The 18743-nt window shown below is 39.7% G+C and overlaps 3 protein-coding genes and 1 long non-coding RNA gene across 11 annotated transcripts; 2 read left to right on the top strand and 2 right to left on the bottom strand.

Moving 5' to 3' along the window:
• Nucleotides 1–846: 846 nt before the first annotated feature.
• On the top strand, nucleotides 847–10867 carry tgfa (transforming growth factor, alpha). Its single transcript, XM_040158507.1, is given in 9 exon segments — nucleotides 847–1196; nucleotides 2201–2374; nucleotides 2601–2783; nucleotides 4227–4341; nucleotides 5062–5183; nucleotides 5186–5211; nucleotides 5434–5525; nucleotides 6208–6383; nucleotides 10769–10867. Coding segments are annotated over 7 exon segments (747 nt in total). The 5' UTR covers nucleotides 847–1156; the 3' UTR covers nucleotides 5521–5525; nucleotides 6208–6383; nucleotides 10769–10867.
• Nucleotides 10447–13539, bottom strand: hdhd3 (haloacid dehalogenase-like hydrolase domain containing 3). 6 transcript variants are annotated; one of them, XM_040158502.1, is made up of 4 exons: nucleotides 13437–13533; nucleotides 12586–12708; nucleotides 11376–11710; nucleotides 10447–11059 (listed from the first exon to the last, which is right to left on the bottom strand). In XM_040158502.1, the coding sequence occupies exons 2-4, from the start codon at nucleotides 12590–12592 to the stop codon at nucleotides 10664–10666; spliced, it is 738 nt and encodes a 245-aa protein (XP_040014436.1). In that variant the 5' UTR covers nucleotides 12593–12708; nucleotides 13437–13533; the 3' UTR covers nucleotides 10447–10663. The 6 variants fall into 6 exon arrangements, with proteins under 6 accessions (XP_040014436.1, XP_040014437.1, XP_040014438.1 ...); XM_040158503.1 differs by having other exon boundaries at nucleotides 13411–13532; XM_040158504.1 differs by lacking the exon at nucleotides 13437–13533 and adding an exon at nucleotides 13187–13404.
• Nucleotides 13535–14248, bottom strand: LOC120806943. 3 transcript variants are annotated; one of them, XR_005709764.1, is made up of 3 exons: nucleotides 14149–14248; nucleotides 13740–14050; nucleotides 13535–13623 (listed from the first exon to the last, which is right to left on the bottom strand). It is a non-coding gene; the product is annotated as an uncharacterized LOC120806943 (long non-coding RNA). The 3 variants fall into 3 exon arrangements; XR_005709766.1 differs by having other exon boundaries at nucleotides 13935–14050; XR_005709765.1 differs by having other exon boundaries at nucleotides 14001–14050.
• Nucleotides 13920–18374, top strand: trub2 (TruB pseudouridine (psi) synthase family member 2). Its single transcript, XM_040158498.1, has 8 exons — nucleotides 13920–14057; nucleotides 14213–14347; nucleotides 16471–16545; nucleotides 16655–16716; nucleotides 16814–16895; nucleotides 17197–17269; nucleotides 17501–17637; nucleotides 17730–18374. Exons 1-8 carry the CDS (start codon nucleotides 13940–13942, stop codon nucleotides 18053–18055), a joined length of 1008 nt encoding a protein of 335 aa, XP_040014432.1. The 5' UTR covers nucleotides 13920–13939; the 3' UTR covers nucleotides 18056–18374.
• Nucleotides 18375–18743: the final 369 nt, after the last annotated feature.

Below are 18743 nucleotides of genomic sequence, written 5' to 3'. Positions count from 1 at the left end.
AAAGCAAGTGCACAATTTCCCAGTCACTTTGGGAACAGCCTTGAGGGCATCTGAAAGCATTTCCCTGCTTCACTTTCCTGATAAGTTTGGCGGCTTTTCTGAACCTGACAGAGGGCAGAGTGGCACTGTGGACATACGGTCAGAATATCACTAAAAACATTATCGATTGTCCTTTGGAGCACATGAATATCCAGACCAAATTTCATGGGAATCTGGCCAACTTTTGTCTGGACCAAGCACTTTGACAGATGAATGAAGAGATGGAGAAGAAAAGCTTTTGTTCATTTTCAAACCCAGTGGGAAAAGAAAAACATGGAAATCTGGTAACTTTTTTAGGAGAATAAATTAAGTCAGTTTTATTTATATATCTCAAAATTACAAATCATGTTTTTTTTTCACAAGCTGTACAATATACAATACTCACATCTTATGTCAAATAAAGACAAATCTAAAAAAATTGTATTTAATTTCCATGCAATGATACTTTATCTTAAAATACTTAACCAATTTTTCTAAATGTTTCAGAGACTCTTATGTTCTGTACATTTTACATGTTATTTTAATTGAAATAGATATGATTTAAAATAGTGCAGTGTGTTACAGGATGTCCTGCAAATGGCTAAAGAAATATATGGAGTAAGACACACTCCTCTCTTTTGGATGAAATCCCTCCAATTAAATCATTTAAATAGTCTGATACATGCTAAGGTGCACCACAGAAATACCATTAAAACAACAACAACAACAAAAAGTGTGATATTGAAGTCATATTAAGAGGATGCCCCCTCCTCCCCCTCCCTCTCTGGCTCTAATTGGTCAGCCTCTGACAGGATTACACGAGTTTCCTCAATTGAACACAGTGAAGTTAACGCCCGTTCATGCTGCTGGAGAAGAGAAAGGAAGAAAGGCACCACGGCCACAGTGACTCTTCCACCGCGACAACTGAACTATCTGCTGCAATGTGTCTGCGTCTGGCACCAGGCGACAGATCTGCTGTGTGACTGAGTGTTTCCTGCTCCTGCTCCTGCTCCTGCTCCTGCTCCTGCTCGGCCCGGAGTCTGCGGCACTGAAGCCCTAATGTGGTTTCTCAACACACGCCCGCGTTTCAGTGGAGCTGACCGTCAAGTGACCAGAGTTTAGGCTCCGAGTCGTCAGGATGACGCGGATTTTCTGGGATACAATTTTTCTCATCAGCGGTGAGTAGCTCGTTCTGCAGGATAATGGCTTTTACTTGAGTCTGAATCTCATCCTGGCTTTCCAGTTTAGTTTTGGATACGTTTTTGAAATGAATGATTGAAGTTACCAGAGTTGCATGTGAGATGTGGTTCCTCGGTGCCGTTTCCTGTTGATTGTATTATCTAACATTAAGTCAGTGGGTTACATTATGACTTGAAGTCATAATGCAATACTGAAATTTTAAATGTTTTCTCTGTGGTGCTCCCTGATTATTTTATTGGCTGTATTGTGCTTTCTGTGCTTTTTTTTTTTTTTTTTTTAGAGTTTGGTAAGTTACTCGATGTATTTAAACAAAAGTGGGAGTATCATTTAATGGATCAGTGTGGTATATGTTTTTATAGTGAATTTAAAAAAAGGAGAAACGACCAAATTTCTTTTCGTTGCAACCAACCTTTGTACAACAATCAAGCTTCTGGCTGTGTTTTTTTTGAGCAGGTTTAAGTCTCTGGTTGTGATTGCATGTCTTTACAGGACCTGCTGTATTTATAGTGCTTTGGTTTCATCCTTTTAGTGGATGCTTGACCCTGTTACTATTGTTGGGTACCAGTTACTCAATGAAGCATTGATATCACATTGAAGACCAGGTCACATGATCATAGCAGCACAGGGGCAGATTTCTGGGACTAACCCTCAGGTTGTTCATCCTACAGTAGGATATGTGACACCTGGTGTCACATATCCTGGTGTCTGGGGTGGGGGAATCACAATACAGTTTTTTATTTTTATATATATATATATATATATATATATATATATATATATATATATATATATATATATATATATATATATATATATATAAAAATTTTATTTTATTGATACTTTTATTATGTCTGTGGTACTCAATGGTGAGTTTAGAGTGAACTTTTTTGGTATTTTTGTTATAATATTCCTTCAGGGATTTGTTGTTATTCCTGTAATTTTTCACACACTCTCTGACAGCGGTTTGTTTTCCTTCCCGCAGGTTCCCTCTTTACCTTTGGAGCAGGGCCAGGCAATTCAACAATTATTGAAGCTCGCATTTCCATTGACACAAACTCCACCGCTGCTCCAAACACCCCAACAAACAGCTCTGCAACAAAGAGCAGCGCAAGCACCACAACGATTGCAACTACGACTGACATCCCTGCGGTGAAAAGTAAGTCTCAGTACAGTCATATTATGTGGAGATGTTGGGGAAGGTTCAAGCTCACTGTCCAGCCAAATGTCTTGTGTCAATCAATCCACTATCTCTGTAGTGCTGCTTCCACAGCTGGAGTTCTTTTATCTGATATTATATTCCTGCAGGGATTTGTTGTTATTCCTGTAATTCTAAACATCAGACTATATGATATGTTAACAGCTGTTTATTTACCTCTGTGCAGATGCCCTCTCTACCTTTGGAGCAGGGCAGACCAACTCAACAATTATAGATGCTGGCATTTCCGTCGATAGCAATTCCTCTGCAGCTCCAAACACCTCAACGAACAGCTCTGCAACAGTCAGCAGCAGAAGTGCCACTGCCACGACCACTGCAACTACAGCCACTAGCATCCCGCCAGTTAAAAGTAAGTTTTAGTACAGTTGTGCCAAGATGCAGGGAAGAGTTCAGGGTCACTGTCAAGTCATCTCAAGAAAAAAAAAAAAAAAAATCACTGTATTTCAGATGAATATGTGTCCATTGTCCTCATTGCAGCCCTTGATCCACTCTCACTGCGGCGTTGCTTCCACAGTAGGAGTTCTCAACACTGTCAAGCTTCCTGCTGAGCTGCAGTGCATCAACATTGTGCAGACAGTGTGGCGCGCACTGATAATTGATCCTCTTAGCGTGAGTGAGGGCAGCAGTTGTGGTAAATTAAGGATTATGAGCAGTATATTCAGCAGTTTCACAAAGGCTGCACCTACAGTATTTGAGTTGTTATGTGAAAAGCACCTTACATGCCCTAAAGGCCGGTTTCTGTCTCAAAGTTCTCCCCATTCGACTGCCAAAATCACATGGAAAGAGAGAGGGGTTGGTAGGCAGATGCCTCAGGGACAACAGAGGGCTTTCACAGAGTCTGAAAGAAGGAGACAATACATGTAGGCTGCAATCCAAAAGCCCATTTACCGTCGGAATGGAGTGTGTGACGACGACTGTTATGCAGCTATCTGTCTGGATGTTCATCCTCCTTCCCACACTATGGAGTCTGTTTCGGCTGCTTGGGGAACACTGACTTTTGTTTGAGTCAGATATGTAGGAATTTGTCTGACTGTACAGCTTACGTGTTTAAAAAAAAAAAAAAAAAAAAAAAGTCAGATACTTTCGTCCTCTTATTTTGTTTGTCAGAGTGAAAACTGATATAGTTGCCTGAAAAAAATAAAATAAAATAAAGGAAGCTACAATAAAAGCTTAAATTTCTGTTAAAGAATTAGGGTTCCTGCAGGGCTGGGCTCTCTCAGACTGAGTCCTAATGCGGCTTGATGGACAGAGGTTTTTGTTTGGATTGTGTCACTGGGAGTTTTCTTTGACTTTTCTTGACTCTAATTGTCCCTCCCAGGTACAGTGAACGATGTAAGCCATCACAAATCCACACGCAACTCAGAACAAAAGGCTTCAGTCTACCAGTGATGGCGTGGGCGTCAGCATTAGGATTTAGAACATGTTGTTGTTTCAGGTCTCTGTGAGCTTAGGTTTTTTTTTTTTTAGATTTTTGATATTGAACTGTGTCATGTTCTCTACGTTAACTAAGGGCACTGGCATTACATTTGATATTGTAATTCAGGGTAGAGTTCACTGGACTTCTATAGGTAGAAGGCTCACAGAGTGTTCCAGCTCTTTCGAGTAATTCACGTATATATTAGCAGATGTGTCTTTTATACCTGACTCTCAGAGTGAACTGGCCACACAACTGCAGTAGAATGATTTAATCTGTATTGGTTTCAAGGGGAAATATTAGTGGCTCGTGGTCTGACGAAAAACGTGTACGTCCCTCAGGAAAATGTCAACAATGTCTCGCCATACGTCTTCACAGAGTTTGTGGCTGCTGCTGTTCGGTCTCATTTTGACGACTGTCCAGACTCCCACCGCCATTTCTGCTTCCATGGCACATGCCGCTTCCTGATATTAGAGGAGACGCCTGCGTGTGTGTAAGTAAATACATGTGCAATTTTTAACAAAAAAACTTTTGGCCATTTAAAGCCCTTAGGACATCATTTTGGACTGGGCTTTGCTTTGTAGTGTGATCTTGCTGGTAGAGAGTACAGACACGGACTTTAGTGAAATCTTAAGATTGGAAGCAATTACAAAACGTGTATAAGAAAGCTGAAACTGGTGATGTGAGAGGAAACTTAGTGATGCAGGAATAAAGGCAGCTGCTTTAATCTTAGTGAGCAGAAAAAAAAACAACCTTCTCCAAATGTGAAAACGACCTTTCAAAAAATCGGCCATATTTTATTTTCAAAATAAATCTTATTCACAGAAAACATAAGCTCTACGACTTCACATCTACATTTTAATAGGCTACTAAGCTGTATGCCCCAGAGCCCCATATCATTTTATTAAAGGTATTCAGTAATCTTAGTAATCTTTAATCTTCAGTGTGGTCAGATGACTGTTTTCATATCATAAATACTTTATTTTCCACTGGTCCCCATTTATCAGTGGGTCTTTTATTTTTTCAGCAGTTGTATAATTTTTCAGGGACATGACAATAACATGACAAGTCATAGATTAAAATCTTTTAATGTTTGCAACAGCTAGAGGTGTAGGGACGTAACCAGTCAGCTAATATCACTGTGAGGTGAACTACATATAAAACTCACTAACCACCGTTCCTCTTCTTCCACTAATTTGCCTCCATGTTGCAGGTGTCATCCGGGCTTTGTCGGGATGAGGTGTGAGCATGCAGACCTGCTCGCTGTAGTGGCAACTAATCACAGGCAACAGACCGTTGCCACAGTGCTGGTGTTGTGTGTCATTGGGTGCGTTCTGATCATGGTGTTGTGTACACTTTTACAGTAAGTAACAAGCATATTTTACCCTATTTTCTTCTTATAACAATATCAATCTCCCCTTGTCCTGTACCACTTTCTGGGTACATCGCTGATGAACTGTACAGTCTTTAGGATAACAAACATAGCAATATGGGGAAGTACACTTTTCATGTAGGCAATCAAGTGATGTACCTGACGCCAGAATGACTTCCAGGATTTTTGTTGCTGAAGTTCTTTCTTGTTCAGTTGCTGGTGGAGGCAGGACTGTCGCAGGCAGAGCCACGCACATCACTACGTCCCAGAAAAGCACGGAGCATCCTGCTGTCCATCTGAGAGTGGTACTTTTATTTATTTCTTATGTTTAGAAAAAGAAAAAAGTGCTTTCCAAGGTTGTGTTTGTTTTTACTTATCCACTGTTGGTGATGCAAATAACTAATAAATGAAACTGAGGCATAACAGTTGATAGCAGTGAGAAACTGTACCAATGTGGATGGTCTGTCTGTCTGTTGGTGCTGTCCAACTTTACTACTCCTAAAGTCACAAATATATATTATAATTTTCAAAAAAGTACTTTGCTCAATCAGCAGGACACTGTTAACTTTCAGAAAAACGTTACCCAAGCAGGAGTAAATAGTGTATTTGTTGGGGACTATTTTCAGCAGTGGATTAATAAACATTTGGTGCACTAGTGAGTATTTATGGCAGCGTGACGTTGTATGTGGGATCTACTTAAAATAAACTGCAGTGGCCATGTTCAAGGTGAACGTGTCACCCAGTGAAATGTCGTGGTTCATTAATTTTTTTTTTTTTTTTTTTTTTGAATAGATTTTGATAAGAAAGGAGAGTTATAGATCAGGTAATAGTTGTTAGTAGGAATTTTTTTTTTTTTTTTTTTTTTTTGGCCTTCATATGGGATTTGTTGACAGTAAGAAAAACGTATAATGGCCAACCTTAGTCTTTAAAGGTCTTGTAATCTTTACAGGATACAAAGAACTTACCTGTACGTTGTTTCCCTTTCAGTGGTTTGAGAAGACATCTTGGTGGAACATGAGCTGTTTGCATCACAGCCTGTTTAGTTTTCCTCATCTGTCCGGCCTGCAAACCCTCAGGATTGCATCCAAAGCGGAATTCACATGTTCTGCTCCAGCAGACCTGGCCAGAGGTGAAGAAGTATTATTACCTTCAGTGCGGCTGAGGTAGGCCTGCTTGATGTGGGTGGTGGTTAAATGTTCCATGCCCTTTTTTCTTTTTTTTTTTTTTAAAAACACTAACTGGGACAGTTGGACCGCAGAAACCTTGAAATATGTCTTCTTCACTCTCTGATTCGGTGGAAATACGTGCAGAACTGCAACACGCTGTCTGAAGCTCTGAGGATGAAGCTGCTGCCAAATCCTACATGGGAAGAGCTCCCTGTGTCCTGATTACTGTTTATGGCTGGCCTAAAGGACATGAGAAATGATCTACAAGGCCATTAATCGTCCTGTGCGGATGTTAAATAAGAAAAGTGTTTATTTTGGGCTGTGGGACAACAATAATTCGTTGACTGAAGTCAGAAGACCCCAATTCCTATTTTTGTCTTTTAATAACCTTGCACACTTTTTTCATCAGAAGTCTACAAGCACAGAGGACATTTTTATGAAATTACGGTGGGGGGAAACTGATGCTTTAAAAGCATTTTAGTGTCTGTTTTAAAGAAGGAACTCACTTCACCTGACAGGAGTAGGAATTGCAACTGGACTGACTAGTAATGGATTAAAATCCCTGGATATACATGGACTTCCATCAAAAATTATACACAAAGGTTACGACTGAAAATTGTTCCAATATGGTTTTGACGGGCATTGGATAAAAAAAATAATTCAGGTGTGATTTCAAGTGATGTGATGACTCCAGAATTTCTACTGAAGTTAAAATATCTGTCAGTTTTCTTTTGTATTCCTGAGCTGTACTTGAACATGTTCATGCATCAGAGGTTTTTGATTCGCAAGCTATAACTGTACTGACACATGCACATCCTGGGTGGCCACATCGTTCCATGGTACTACTGTAAACTTGCACTTTCCTGCAAGCTTGCGCACTGTTCTTAAAGACTGCACTTACTGTAAAATGTATTCACTTGAAAAAGCGACCACATAAGAGAGATGCCAAATACACTTGTTTCTAACTTTGCCTAAATGAGCACTGACGGGAAGCGGCACATGGTTTGTGCGCATCCACTCTAAACATGCGTGCACTTAAATCACGGCTTGTGTTTTATAAAGAAACAACACAAAATACTTTTTTTTTTTTTTTTTTTTTTTTTAAATTTCAAGTGTGTTATAGCATTGCCTCTGCTTTGAATTTGAATACTTTTAAAGTGAGAAAAACCTCCTGAAGGTCAGTGTAAAACAAAATATTTAATATTTTCTTAAACTGGAATAATAAATGGTGAAGCAACACAAAATGGTTATTACAGAGTGGCATGGAGATAGTGTGCGCATGCTTTGTGTGATAAAACAAAAAAAAAATTCCACCATAGAATGAATGTGATGGTATTTATATGCCAAAAGACGCTGAGGGGATGATATGCTTGTCTTTGTTTACAGTTTGTGATGATATTTACATTCAGAATATGTGTTAATGTTTGTTATTACTGCGCCAATGTCTAAATATCAAAACCACACAGAAATATTCTATGTATATATATGTGTATATATAGTGTAAATACGAAATCATCTGAAAAGCTCAATGATGATTAACCCTTTGTTGTCACAATTGGAAAGCCTCTATTAGCTTCATTTGTTTTCCAATGAAGAATTAAAACTGCAAGTATGCGTCGGCGTTTCTGTATTTTTTATTTATGTGCTTATTAATAATTGCTCCATCTCTCTAGTCTGTTATTAGATTCATCGCGTGACCTTCTTTTCACTTCCGAGGCTCTTCTTCAAATACCCTGATTTTCTGACACTCTACTCTTCTATTTTCCTCTTCCACTGAATATTTCAAGACACAGAAATGCCAACATGAAACCCTGAACCCCAGGCACAATTGAACAAAGAGCCGAACTCTTGAGTGCTTTTATGGCTGAAGGAAACCTTTCAGCTCTCTTTTATATTGCCATTCATTTGTTTTTTTATATATTTGTCTTTTTGAGTTCACAGAATTTATACCCATTCATGTTAAAGCATCGGTTCACTGTAAAAGACTGCGCCACATATATCCTGTTTGTTTCTTCTTTCTATTGTATTTCATTGGGTTGACATCTTCCCTCATAACGTGCTGCATCTCCTCTTCGTTTGCCTTTCGCTCTCCGCATGAGGAGCTTCGTTTTTTGTTTCACAATCCCATTATGTCTACAATTGGATTTCTGTGGAGCCCTTTAGAGCCGTCTGGCTGAGCTACTAAACCAGCTTTGAATTAAGCAGCTCTTGTGGGTGCTTCCCTAAAGATACACAATACCCTTTAACATACAAAGCAGTGCATGATGAACCAAATGAGAACCACTGAAAACAAGGCAAAGAAAAGGAAAAATCAAGAATTATTAAAAACTGGGCATGGATTTACATTTTTTGAAATGAAAGGCAGTTTTATGAATACTAGGAAATTCTCTTTAAATCTTGGAATCTGATTTGGACAAGTGTCAGTCCCTATTCCCTATAAGAGGCTGGAGCTCTGCTTTGAATTGCAATGCCATCCTGGTCTTTTTCCTCTGCTTCCTCCTTTGGTCCTTTTGATCCTCAGCCCAACACTCTCAGTATCTGCCTCTGACCAGATGGTTTGAAATAAGAGTATTTACAAAGGTATTAGGGTTAAGCAACCCCGCCTTGTTCTTCTAAATGCTAAGCGCTGAAACAAATCATTAGGGATGATGAATGCTCTGTAGCTTCAATTAAAAAGTCATTTTACCCAAATCATTTCTAAAAGGAATGTAATTTGCTTAATTTAGCTGATCCTGAGTGCATGGGAGCATGAATCTGAGGTCACGATATTTCAGTTTATATTTATCAACAGAGTTTGGTACACATTCTGTCTCCATGCTTCCCTCTTCTCCGTTCCTCTGGCCAAAGTTATTTTCATTTGTCAGTGTTCCCGTTAATCACTAATGGTGACAACCTCTAACCTTTTGGTTAAAAATATTAGCATGTATACTAGGCAAATATTTGAAAAATAATACAAACAAAGCCACAAAATCACTGAAGCATTCTCTGACGACCAAAACCATTTCATGGGTTAGTTACCAGGCCCTCAACCTTCGAGGCCACCCATTTAGTAGTGCAACTGACGATCATTTTCATTATCGATTAATCTGTTGAATATTTCCTTAATTAATCGTTTAGGCTACAAAAACATCACGATAGTGAAAAAGGTTCATCCCAGTTTGACAGATTCCAAGTTGGCATCTTCAAATGTTTTGTTTTGTTAGACAAACAGTGCTAAATACCAAAGGTATTCAGTTTACACTGATATAAAACAGAGTAAAGGAACAGAATTTTGATCATCAAAATAGTTACCGAATGATTTTCTGTCAATAAACTAATCCATCAGTTGAATAATCATTGCAGCTTAGAGGGGAACTTTCAGCCATTTTATATTTCACTTCCATAAGGTTGGGGCACTTGCAAGAGACATATTAAACAGAAAGTTAAAAAAAAAAAAATTAAAATTAAAAAAATTAAATTCATATTGATGAAGCAGAGGTTGAAATGTCCCGATTTAGAGTCACAGTCAAACCTTAAAACTGCTAGATTCTCAATTAAGTCTTTCATTAGACCCTCCCTGCCTGGTAAACGCCCTCATCTTTCAAACTCCGTGCCTTCAGCTTGTGAGGGACGCTTTCTTACTCCCTGACCCCAAGCTGAGTAAACCCTGATGCGATCACCAGGGTTATGACCAGATCTGACAAAGCTTCCCCCTCCAACACTGTAGGTTTTCACCAGCTGAGTTCTACTCCCCATTACTGGCATAAGTATCTTATGTGTAAAGTTGTTGGAGCTCCCCATGAAGTGCACCAGCCTACATCGTGTCTAGAAGTCCAGATGTAAAAACTAGATCCTGAATGATTTTAGATTGAGACTGATTAGTATATTATTTATGTGCGTACAATTGTAAAGCCCCCCCCCCCCAATCAATATATTGTCCGTTATACATTCTCTTTCAACAACGTTTGGTTATTAAGGATTATTGAGGATATATTTTTAAAAAGTATGTTCTTCTTACTGTCTCAAAAATTTGTCTTCTAATGAAAAAAGGCAATGAAGCAGTTTCCTCTGATAGACTCAGTGCAATTAATTGATATTGTTCCCAGTTTATTTACAGTAAAAATGCATGATAATTACACGCTGTACGTACAGATTATATAATACTCAGGATTTTTTTTGTAATCTCTGGAATCTGTTATGTGAAGAGCGATGAAGTGGAAGTTTCCCAGCAATGAGTACCTTGACTGAACCACAGTTAGACTGAGTAGCTTTGCACATGAGCCTATGGCTGTTTGGCATTAATCCATGTGCTGCTGAAGCCATGATGGCACCTCCTGCAGGGAGGTGAGCTGATGCTCTCGAGGAACATCAGGATGGTTATGCTTTTTGTGTCTGTCTAATAGGAACCCGTGGATGCCCACAGACCGAGAGGCGAGGTAATCATTCACATAATGATCCCCAATATGAGCTACGCTGGCAGCTGGCACACCACATTTCTGCAGTGCCTGATCAAAGATGACTGGGCTGGGCTTTGCTACACCTGCTTCCTCTGATGTTATCAAAAAGGTGAAGTGAGACAGCAGGCCACAAACATGCAAAATGGCTTCCAAGCGGCTGTCAAAGTTGGATACTACACCCAGCTTCAGTCCTAGAGAACAACAACTCTCCAGGGCCTTCTTTGAGTCTGGAAATACCTAAAACAAAGGGACATTATACAAAATCAGTTGACATTCTCTGTGTTATGTGTTAATGTCTGCAGATATGTTTCTAATAGTCCTGCAGTGGAAAAAAGCCTTCTGGTGATGACAGAATTGATTACAAACAAAGCAAAGAAAAACCTTTGCTGTCATTTTGCTCACCCACATCTTTTGTTCACAATGTTTTAAATAAGTTAAACATTGTCTTTTTGATCATTATGTCTAATGTAATTAGTGTGTAACAAATTTTAATTTTTCAGAATAAATGTTATTATAAATAAACAACTCCTGGATCATATCATCTGTCATTTACCTCCCAGTTCTCTGCATTGCTGAAATTATGATAAAGGTTGTGAGCCATTGTATTTAGCAGGGCTGGGTCCCGCACCCTGCACTGGGAGAAAGTGTCTCGCACCACCCCCATCCACCAAGACTGTCCACCCAGACCCTGCGTGATGCCATAGTTTGGGTATCTGCTGGAATAACGTTGATATGCCTCGAGGAAAGCAGCATCAACCTCAGCAGGACTGAGGCTCAAGCCCATTCGTTCAGCCTCCTTGCAGTACTGTTCTCCCACAGAGGAACGCACCTTCAGTAGGGTATCCTTCACATCCCATAGCACCCACCTCAGTGGAGCTCGCATTACACCTGCACAGGTAAGAGCACACACACACACAAGACAGCCTAATGTTTAAACAAAACCTGAGAAAAGCTGTATAGTGAGTGTTTCTATGTTCACTATTCACTTTACGGCCCAATACACTGTTTGTGGTTTTTGTAGTATTGTCCTAGTGAGAATTTTTTTATTAAATCAAATATAGTGGTGTCATATTAAAAAGGTTTGATGAGCTAGATAACTGATTTTGTAATCAGAGACACCATATAGTCCTCTACATACAATTCCCGGTATCGTGAGTAGTGAATAGTGTGCACAGTTATCAAGGCTGGATTACCGACTGGAGCCAATCCCAGTTGACATTGGGCGAGAGGCAGGGTACACCCTGGACAGGCCGCCGATTGAATGGAATTCAGCCATCAATAACTTCAGTATTTCACTATCGGGTAGTGAAACACCATACTTGATATTTAGTTTGTATACATAGTTTTATATATGGCAGGAAGTTTTTCTGGCAGAAAGTCAGAAAGAGTTATAAAGAAAAAAATGAAATCAACAAATAACTAAGTCGAAAAAATAAAGTAGGACTCAAACCCCATTCTCCTGGGTGAAAGTCCTATAGTTGACCTATGAATCTACCACAACCCACTTGATGTGTTGACTTTCTCTACGCTATTTGTAATATCTCACCTGAATTCCTAGAGCCTATCTGGCAGAATATCTTCGCCGATAAAAATACATTTCTATCCATAGGAAAGCCAGAAATATTATATAACTTGCTAACACACAATAAATTTATATTTAGACTTGGGTAGTGGTGCACTTCAGCCTCTTGCGGCTGAAAGGAGTATTACAACTCCAACACTTAATAAAATCCTGCCAAAACAAAAAAAACAAAATCACTTGCCTCTCATGGCTGGTTTCCACAGATGAAAATAAAAACAAACCCAAAAATTATAAAAATCATCCTAGCAAAAAAGACTCTTCTACTTGACTCTCAGGGCTTCCGTAGGGTTCAAATCCAGCTCATCTTAATGTAAACATAAAAAACACAGCATATATTTAAAAAAAAAAAAATTTTGTAAATACGTTATCTAAATCATGACCGTGAACCCAAGACTGAAAGTAGGAGAGAAAATTCTGTAAATGAAAACCAATGACCACAAGATGGAGGACGGATGAAACAACATAGTTGATATTGTACTTGAGTGGTGCACATTTCTAACAAATTTATCAAATCGTGTAGATCCAGATAATATGTAGTGAACCTGGGGCTTTTAGGGCCCCTAGCGGTCTGGGGCCAACTTCGCCTGGTTGGTAATCCAGTCTTGCCTCTACCGCCCTCTACCAATGGATGTATTAATAACATTATGAATATTTTATGATGTATATTAACAATTTACCCATGTCCCGACTCATTACATTGTAACACACACACACACACACACACACACTAACAAACAAATTGGAGCTTTCCTGGCGAAAGTTACTACGTGACGTCACTTAACTGCAAGCTACCCTAGACGTCGTCATGGTAACAAGTTCTGGTTCTGATCCTCAACGTTAAATCCAAACACCGAACCGGGCCGCTGTGTAAAATGTCCTCCTACTTTTTATTAACGCTAGCCAAGTAACGTTACGCTCGTTCATTTCGTATTACTAGCTAACTGTCAGTACTTTTCGCAATGAGAAGCTGTGTTAGACAGCTACTCTCACAGAGACGTCTTATTACCAAAGATATAACGGTTGAAACGTTACCACAGTCAAGCCTTCACAACAGTCTCCGGTTTTAAACAGTTAGCTACAGTTAGCTGCTGCCTTATTCTTCTTCTTTTTCTTTTTCTTCTTCCTCCTCCTCCTCCTCCTCCTCCTCTCGTTCGTCTCCGGGGCTTCATGGCAGCTGTTGCCATCTCCTGGTGTTGTCGCTCTCTCGCCGTTCATTCCTCTGAATAAGAAAAAAACAATTATCAACCATCTTCTGCCTCACCCAATTCTTGCCATACATACAATTCTACTAGTATTTTTTTTTTTTATTCTGGTAACTGCTTAGCATCATCATACACTCTCCTCTCATGCACGCCATTCATTCATCCAGTACAGCAGGCGGCGGTGTGGACACACAGCAGCTGTGAGAACCTACGCTGCCAGCCACATGCCTAGACGCAAGTGGAGGAAAGGCATACCCTGCTTTCGAAAACCGCGAGAGAGAAATCGAAAAAAGACATTTTTCAAGAAATCGGAATGACCTGATATTACCAACAATGGCAACTGCAGCTGTGCGCATGTTTCGGCGACTGGAAGGTCTGTTTTGTGTGTACAAACCCTCCGGTGTTCACTGGAAACTCGTCCGGGACAACATCGAGACAGCTCTTCTGAAAGGCGAGGATAACATATGTCTGTTGTGACAGTGACGCATAATATCGCTAATGTGCCGATCAACATTTAACAGCAGGTCGCTCCACAGCATTACTTTTAACCTTGCAGTCGAAATAAATCCTTATAACCTGTTGACCTCCGTATGTGTCACCTCACAGGTTTAAATGCTGCACCGTCCCAGCCTTGTCCTCAAGAGGTCCGCTTCTTGACCCACCCGGGCAGTGATACTGACGCACCCAAGGGACTCACACTGTCTGTAGCCTCTGTGCCTGTACTGTCCAAACATCACCTGGGTATGTGTGCCCACTTTACTGCAAAGCTCCATCTCCTGTCTCCTCCTTGCTTATTGTTCACACACAGCACCACACTAGTCTGCTATAAAAAAGAACCAGCTTCCCTTTTATATGGTCAACTAACTTCATTCTTAATCCACCTACATATACAGTTAAACTTGGTTTGAGCAAAGATTTTCACACCAAACACAGCCCACACGTACACTGATTGAATTTTTATTAACCAGTAACAACAGAGGGGATGCTAGTAATAGAAGGAGCCAGGTTGAATTTTCGAGAACCTACAGTGGCAAGAAAAAGTAAGTGAACCCTTTGGAATGACCTGGTTTCCTGCTTTAATTGGTCATGAAATGTGATCTGATGTTCATCTTAGTCACTAGAGTAAAACACAATATGCGTAAGCTAATAACAAACAATTATAACCTTTCATGTCTTCATTGAACACACCCATTTAACCTTCACACTTCTGGTGGAAAAAGTAAGTGAACCATTGGATTAATAACTAGTTGAACCTCCTTTGGCAGCAAAATACCTCGAAAAAAAGCTTCCAGTAGCGGCGAAAATTTTGGACCATTCTTCCTACAGAGCTGCTTCAGCTCAGCCATATTCTTAGGATGTCTGGTGTGAACGGCTCCCTGAGCTCATTCCGCAGCACCTCTGTTGGGTTAGGGTCTGGGCTCGGGCTGGGCCACTCCAGACCATGAAAACATGGAAATTCATTTTCCCCTGGATGGTGGCGAGTGATCCAGGCCCAGAGGCAGCAAAGCCCCAAAAAATCATGATGCTCCCTCCACCGTACTTCACTGCCGGGATGACGTTTTCATGTTGGTATGCAGTGCACTTTTTACACCCTGCAAAGTGCTGCAAGGTCTTTCCAGATAATTCAACCTTAGTTTCATCAGTCCACAAAACATTTTCCCATTATTGTTGTGGAGCGTCATGGTCCTCTTTTGCCAACTTGAGGTGTGCAGTGATTTTTTTTTTTTTGGGGGGGGCAGCAGCTTCCTCATCCTGTCTAAACATGCACCGTGATTTGTGTATGGTAGACTAATGAACAGAGATTTTAACCAGCTCCCATGGTTCCTTTAAGCCTTTACCTCTTACTCTGAGTTTCATTTCACCTCATTGATCATTCTGCGTTCTGCCTTTGGAGACACCCACTTCTAGAGAGGGTAGCCGCAGAACTAAACAGTTTGTCTGACTGCTGACAAATGAACATGTAAACTCTTTGAGATGACTCTGCAACTCTTTCTGGCTTTATGCAAATCAATAATTCTTGAACTTTAGTCATCTGAGATAACTTTATTCACATCAGCAGATGCTTCTTGTGAACAGCAAATGTTTGAGTGATTTTTATAAGTCACAGTAGCTCTAACTAACGCCTCCAATCTTGTTTCATTGACTGGGCTCCAGGTTTGATAACTCCTGGCTCCAAATAGCTTCTGTTAATGTCAGTATTCGAGGGGTTCACACACTTTTTCCAACATACACTGTGAATGTTTGAGTGATGTATTCAATATGGAAAACAACATTACAATGATTTGTGTGTTATTACTTAAAATAGACATGTGTTTGTTCATAATTGTAACTCAGATGAAGATCTGAACATATTTTAAGACAAATGCAGACAATTCCAAAGGGTTAACTTACTTTTTTTTTGCCACTGTATACTTTATGCAGAAAATGCAGTTTTTCAGACATTTCTTTCAGAGATTTTGACCTGTCGTAGCAGGAAAAGCACCGTCAAAACTAATAACTAAAATAACTAATCTAATGATAGGTTTTAGCAATTATTGCAGTGCAGCAATTAATAATGTGATTATTTGCGCATTATCAATTGTTGTTATTGTTTCTTTGTACATGTAAAAATATCTGCTCTGAAAAAGGTCTATTCCACTTTAGTTTCACTCCACCCAGGGTGGTCTGTCCTCCAGTTTGGGATCCGCTGGTTTAACTTAAAATAGAACATAAGGGCAATCAGGCCAGATGGCTCATTGGCGACCTTTTTAAGTGCAGTTTGATAATAGCTGGAATGACTGAATCATACTAAAACGCAGCTGTTATGTCTGTGCACATTGGCGACTGTATATGAGTCAAATAAATGTGTTTTTTCTGTGTTTTAGTAACTGGACCTGAATTCCAGCGTATTCGAGTTGGAGTGGGACATCGCCTGGATGCGTTTTCCTCTGGTGTTCTAGGTGTGAGTTTAGTGTTGGTTGTGTGAGAAAATGTTGCGCATTTGTTTCAGTCAGTGTCATATTATTTTGTGTAGTCTCTCAGAATATTCACATCCTTTTCTGTCTTCAGTTCTTGCAGTCGGGAATGGAAACAAGGTCCTGAATAATCTCTACAGAACACGAATCACAAGGGTAATTTTTGATTTCCACTGGTTTCATATGAGAAGTGAAATTAAGATGAAATTAAGACACAATCTAGAAAGGCATAATGCTGTTTGATGTGTTTCAGGATTACACATTGGAGGGTGAGTTTGGGACTGCAACAGATGATTTCTCTCACACGGGTCGTGTTGTGGAAAGGTCCACCTATGGTAGGACACCTCACTTTTTCCCACAATTTATGAAGTTAGTTCATTTCATTCTCTTAATATCACATAGTTGTAGAGTACTATACTTAATTGTAAGATAACTAAAGGAACTTGCTGCCTTCACCTAATTGATGACACAGCTTTAGTTGCTTTAGTTGCTTTTTATCCAGTCTACTTACATTTGTGCATGTGCTTGACGCCTATTTCCACCTTTCGGATGGAGAGGCATATTACGTACTATTTTGTGCCAGTATTTGCATCTATTTTACTGTATCTGACCTTGAAATATTGTTGTGTTCAACAGATCACATCACACAGGATAAGCTGGACAGAGTACTGGCCATGCTGCAGGGAGCCAATCAAAAGGCCTTGTTAATGTATGCTAACTGCATTTAACATTAATTACATTCCTCATTAACATAATATTATTATATAACAGTTTTTGCTCTTAAGCTCCTTATTAGACTGTATTACTCTCGTAAAATACATCCATCTTGGAACATGACCCCCCCAGTATATTAGTCCACAGAGTGCTTTTAGCAGAGCGCTTCATAGAGGCAGGTAGATGAGTTAGTTTTTGTTTGTTTGTTTTTTTTGTTTGTTTATAGGTATTCCAGTGCAGACATGCACACACAGGAAGCCTATGAGATGGCTGTGCAAGGTTTACTGGGTCCGGAGGGGAAATCACTGCCCATTTTGACAGGCCTGCGTTGCATTCACTTCCAGCCCCCCAACTTCACTCTAGGTAAATAATCTTCAATTTTAAACATTTAACGTCTCATTTCACAATTTAAAATTTTTGAACTTTTTTCTGATGTTTTTTTCTCGTACTTACAGAGGTGCAGTGCCTAAATGAGACTCAGAAATATTTGCGCAAAGTTGTGCATGAGATAGGACTTGAGCTGCGTAGCACAGCAGTGTGTAAAAGAGTTAGACGGACCAGAGATGGACCCTTTACACTGCAGGATGCCCTGACACATCACCACTGGACTGCTGCTGATGTCATGCATGCCATCCGGCAATACCACTTCTCTAAGAAAAATAAAAAGCACTCCCAATCACATGTCCGGAAACCAGGATTACAACCACGTGAAGAGAATACGACAGTGAGTCAACAGAATGAAACCGATGAGGAAGCAGCGCCGGCAGGTAGAATTCAATAACTTGTTGCTGTGACCAGCAGGTGATAAAAGCCACTCCGGTAGATGGTCACAAAAACCTCACAAAGACTCTATGAGCCTGGACACTGCATCACTTTGGGTTTGGCTCAGCTGGTAAAAGAGATTTCAAAGACCGTAGATCCAGGTTTCTAAAAGACAGAGTTAGTATCAAAATGGACACAATTCATTACATGATGTATTTGTTTAATATGCAAACTTCTCTCCATCTACAGAAACAATGGCTGTTATTGTGTAAATGTTCCAATGTTTTCACCCTTGTTGTATGTTGCGCAGGTAATTTTAAAATATTTACCAAATCTTCGTATAATACTGGTTTATTTTTCTCTTGAAATAAACTGAAAAATAAATTGACCAGAATGTTTAACATTTCTTTTGTTTGATTATGCTAACATTTGAGAATTCGAGCTTATTTCAGTGTGTACAGACAGGATGTGGAACAGTTTATTTGTACAAATTAGCTGGCGTCATGTATGAAAGGTGAAGATAAATCAACACTCGAGTAAGGTCTGTAGATGAGATGATTCACTTGCTTTATCAGCACAAATACTCCCTCAAGTGGCTAAAGGCGAAAGTCACTTTTTATTTCAATGACTTGTGTAATATTTTTTTAAACCAGTCATCCCCAGGACAGCGGTAATGTTTAGACGAACCGGGCTGATCCTGTTCAGGA

Source organism: Xiphias gladius, chromosome 21 (genome assembly GCF_016859285.1).
Source record: "Xiphias gladius isolate SHS-SW01 ecotype Sanya breed wild chromosome 21, ASM1685928v1, whole genome shotgun sequence".
NCBI lineage: Eukaryota > Metazoa > Chordata > Actinopteri > Istiophoriformes > Xiphiidae > Xiphias > Xiphias gladius.
Note: the sequence above shows the minus strand (reverse complement) of the source record. Positions and strands in the feature narration are given on the sequence as shown.

Coding starts and splice junctions, on each gene's coding strand:
- hdhd3 (XM_040158501.1), bottom strand. CDS start 13,211: ATGACGACGTCTAGGGTAGCTTGCA. Junction 11,711..13,186: donor GACGTCTAGGGTAGCTTGCA/GTTAAGTGACGT, acceptor TTACCTGTGCAG/GTGTAATGCGAGCTCCACTG. Junction 11,060..11,375: donor GCAATGCAGAGAACTGGGAG/GTAAATGACAGA, acceptor CCTTTGTTTTAG/GTATTTCCAGACTCAAAGAA.
- trub2 (XM_040158498.1), top strand. CDS start 13,940: ATGGCAACTGCAGCTGTGCGCATGTTTCGGCGACTGGAAGGTCTGTTT. Junction 16,546..16,654: donor GTTTTCCTCTGGTGTTCTAG/GTGTGAGTTTAG, acceptor TTCTGTCTTCAG/TTCTTGCAGTCGGGAATGGA. Junction 17,638..17,729: donor GCCCCCCAACTTCACTCTAG/GTAAATAATCTT, acceptor TCGTACTTACAG/AGGTGCAGTGCCTAAATGAG.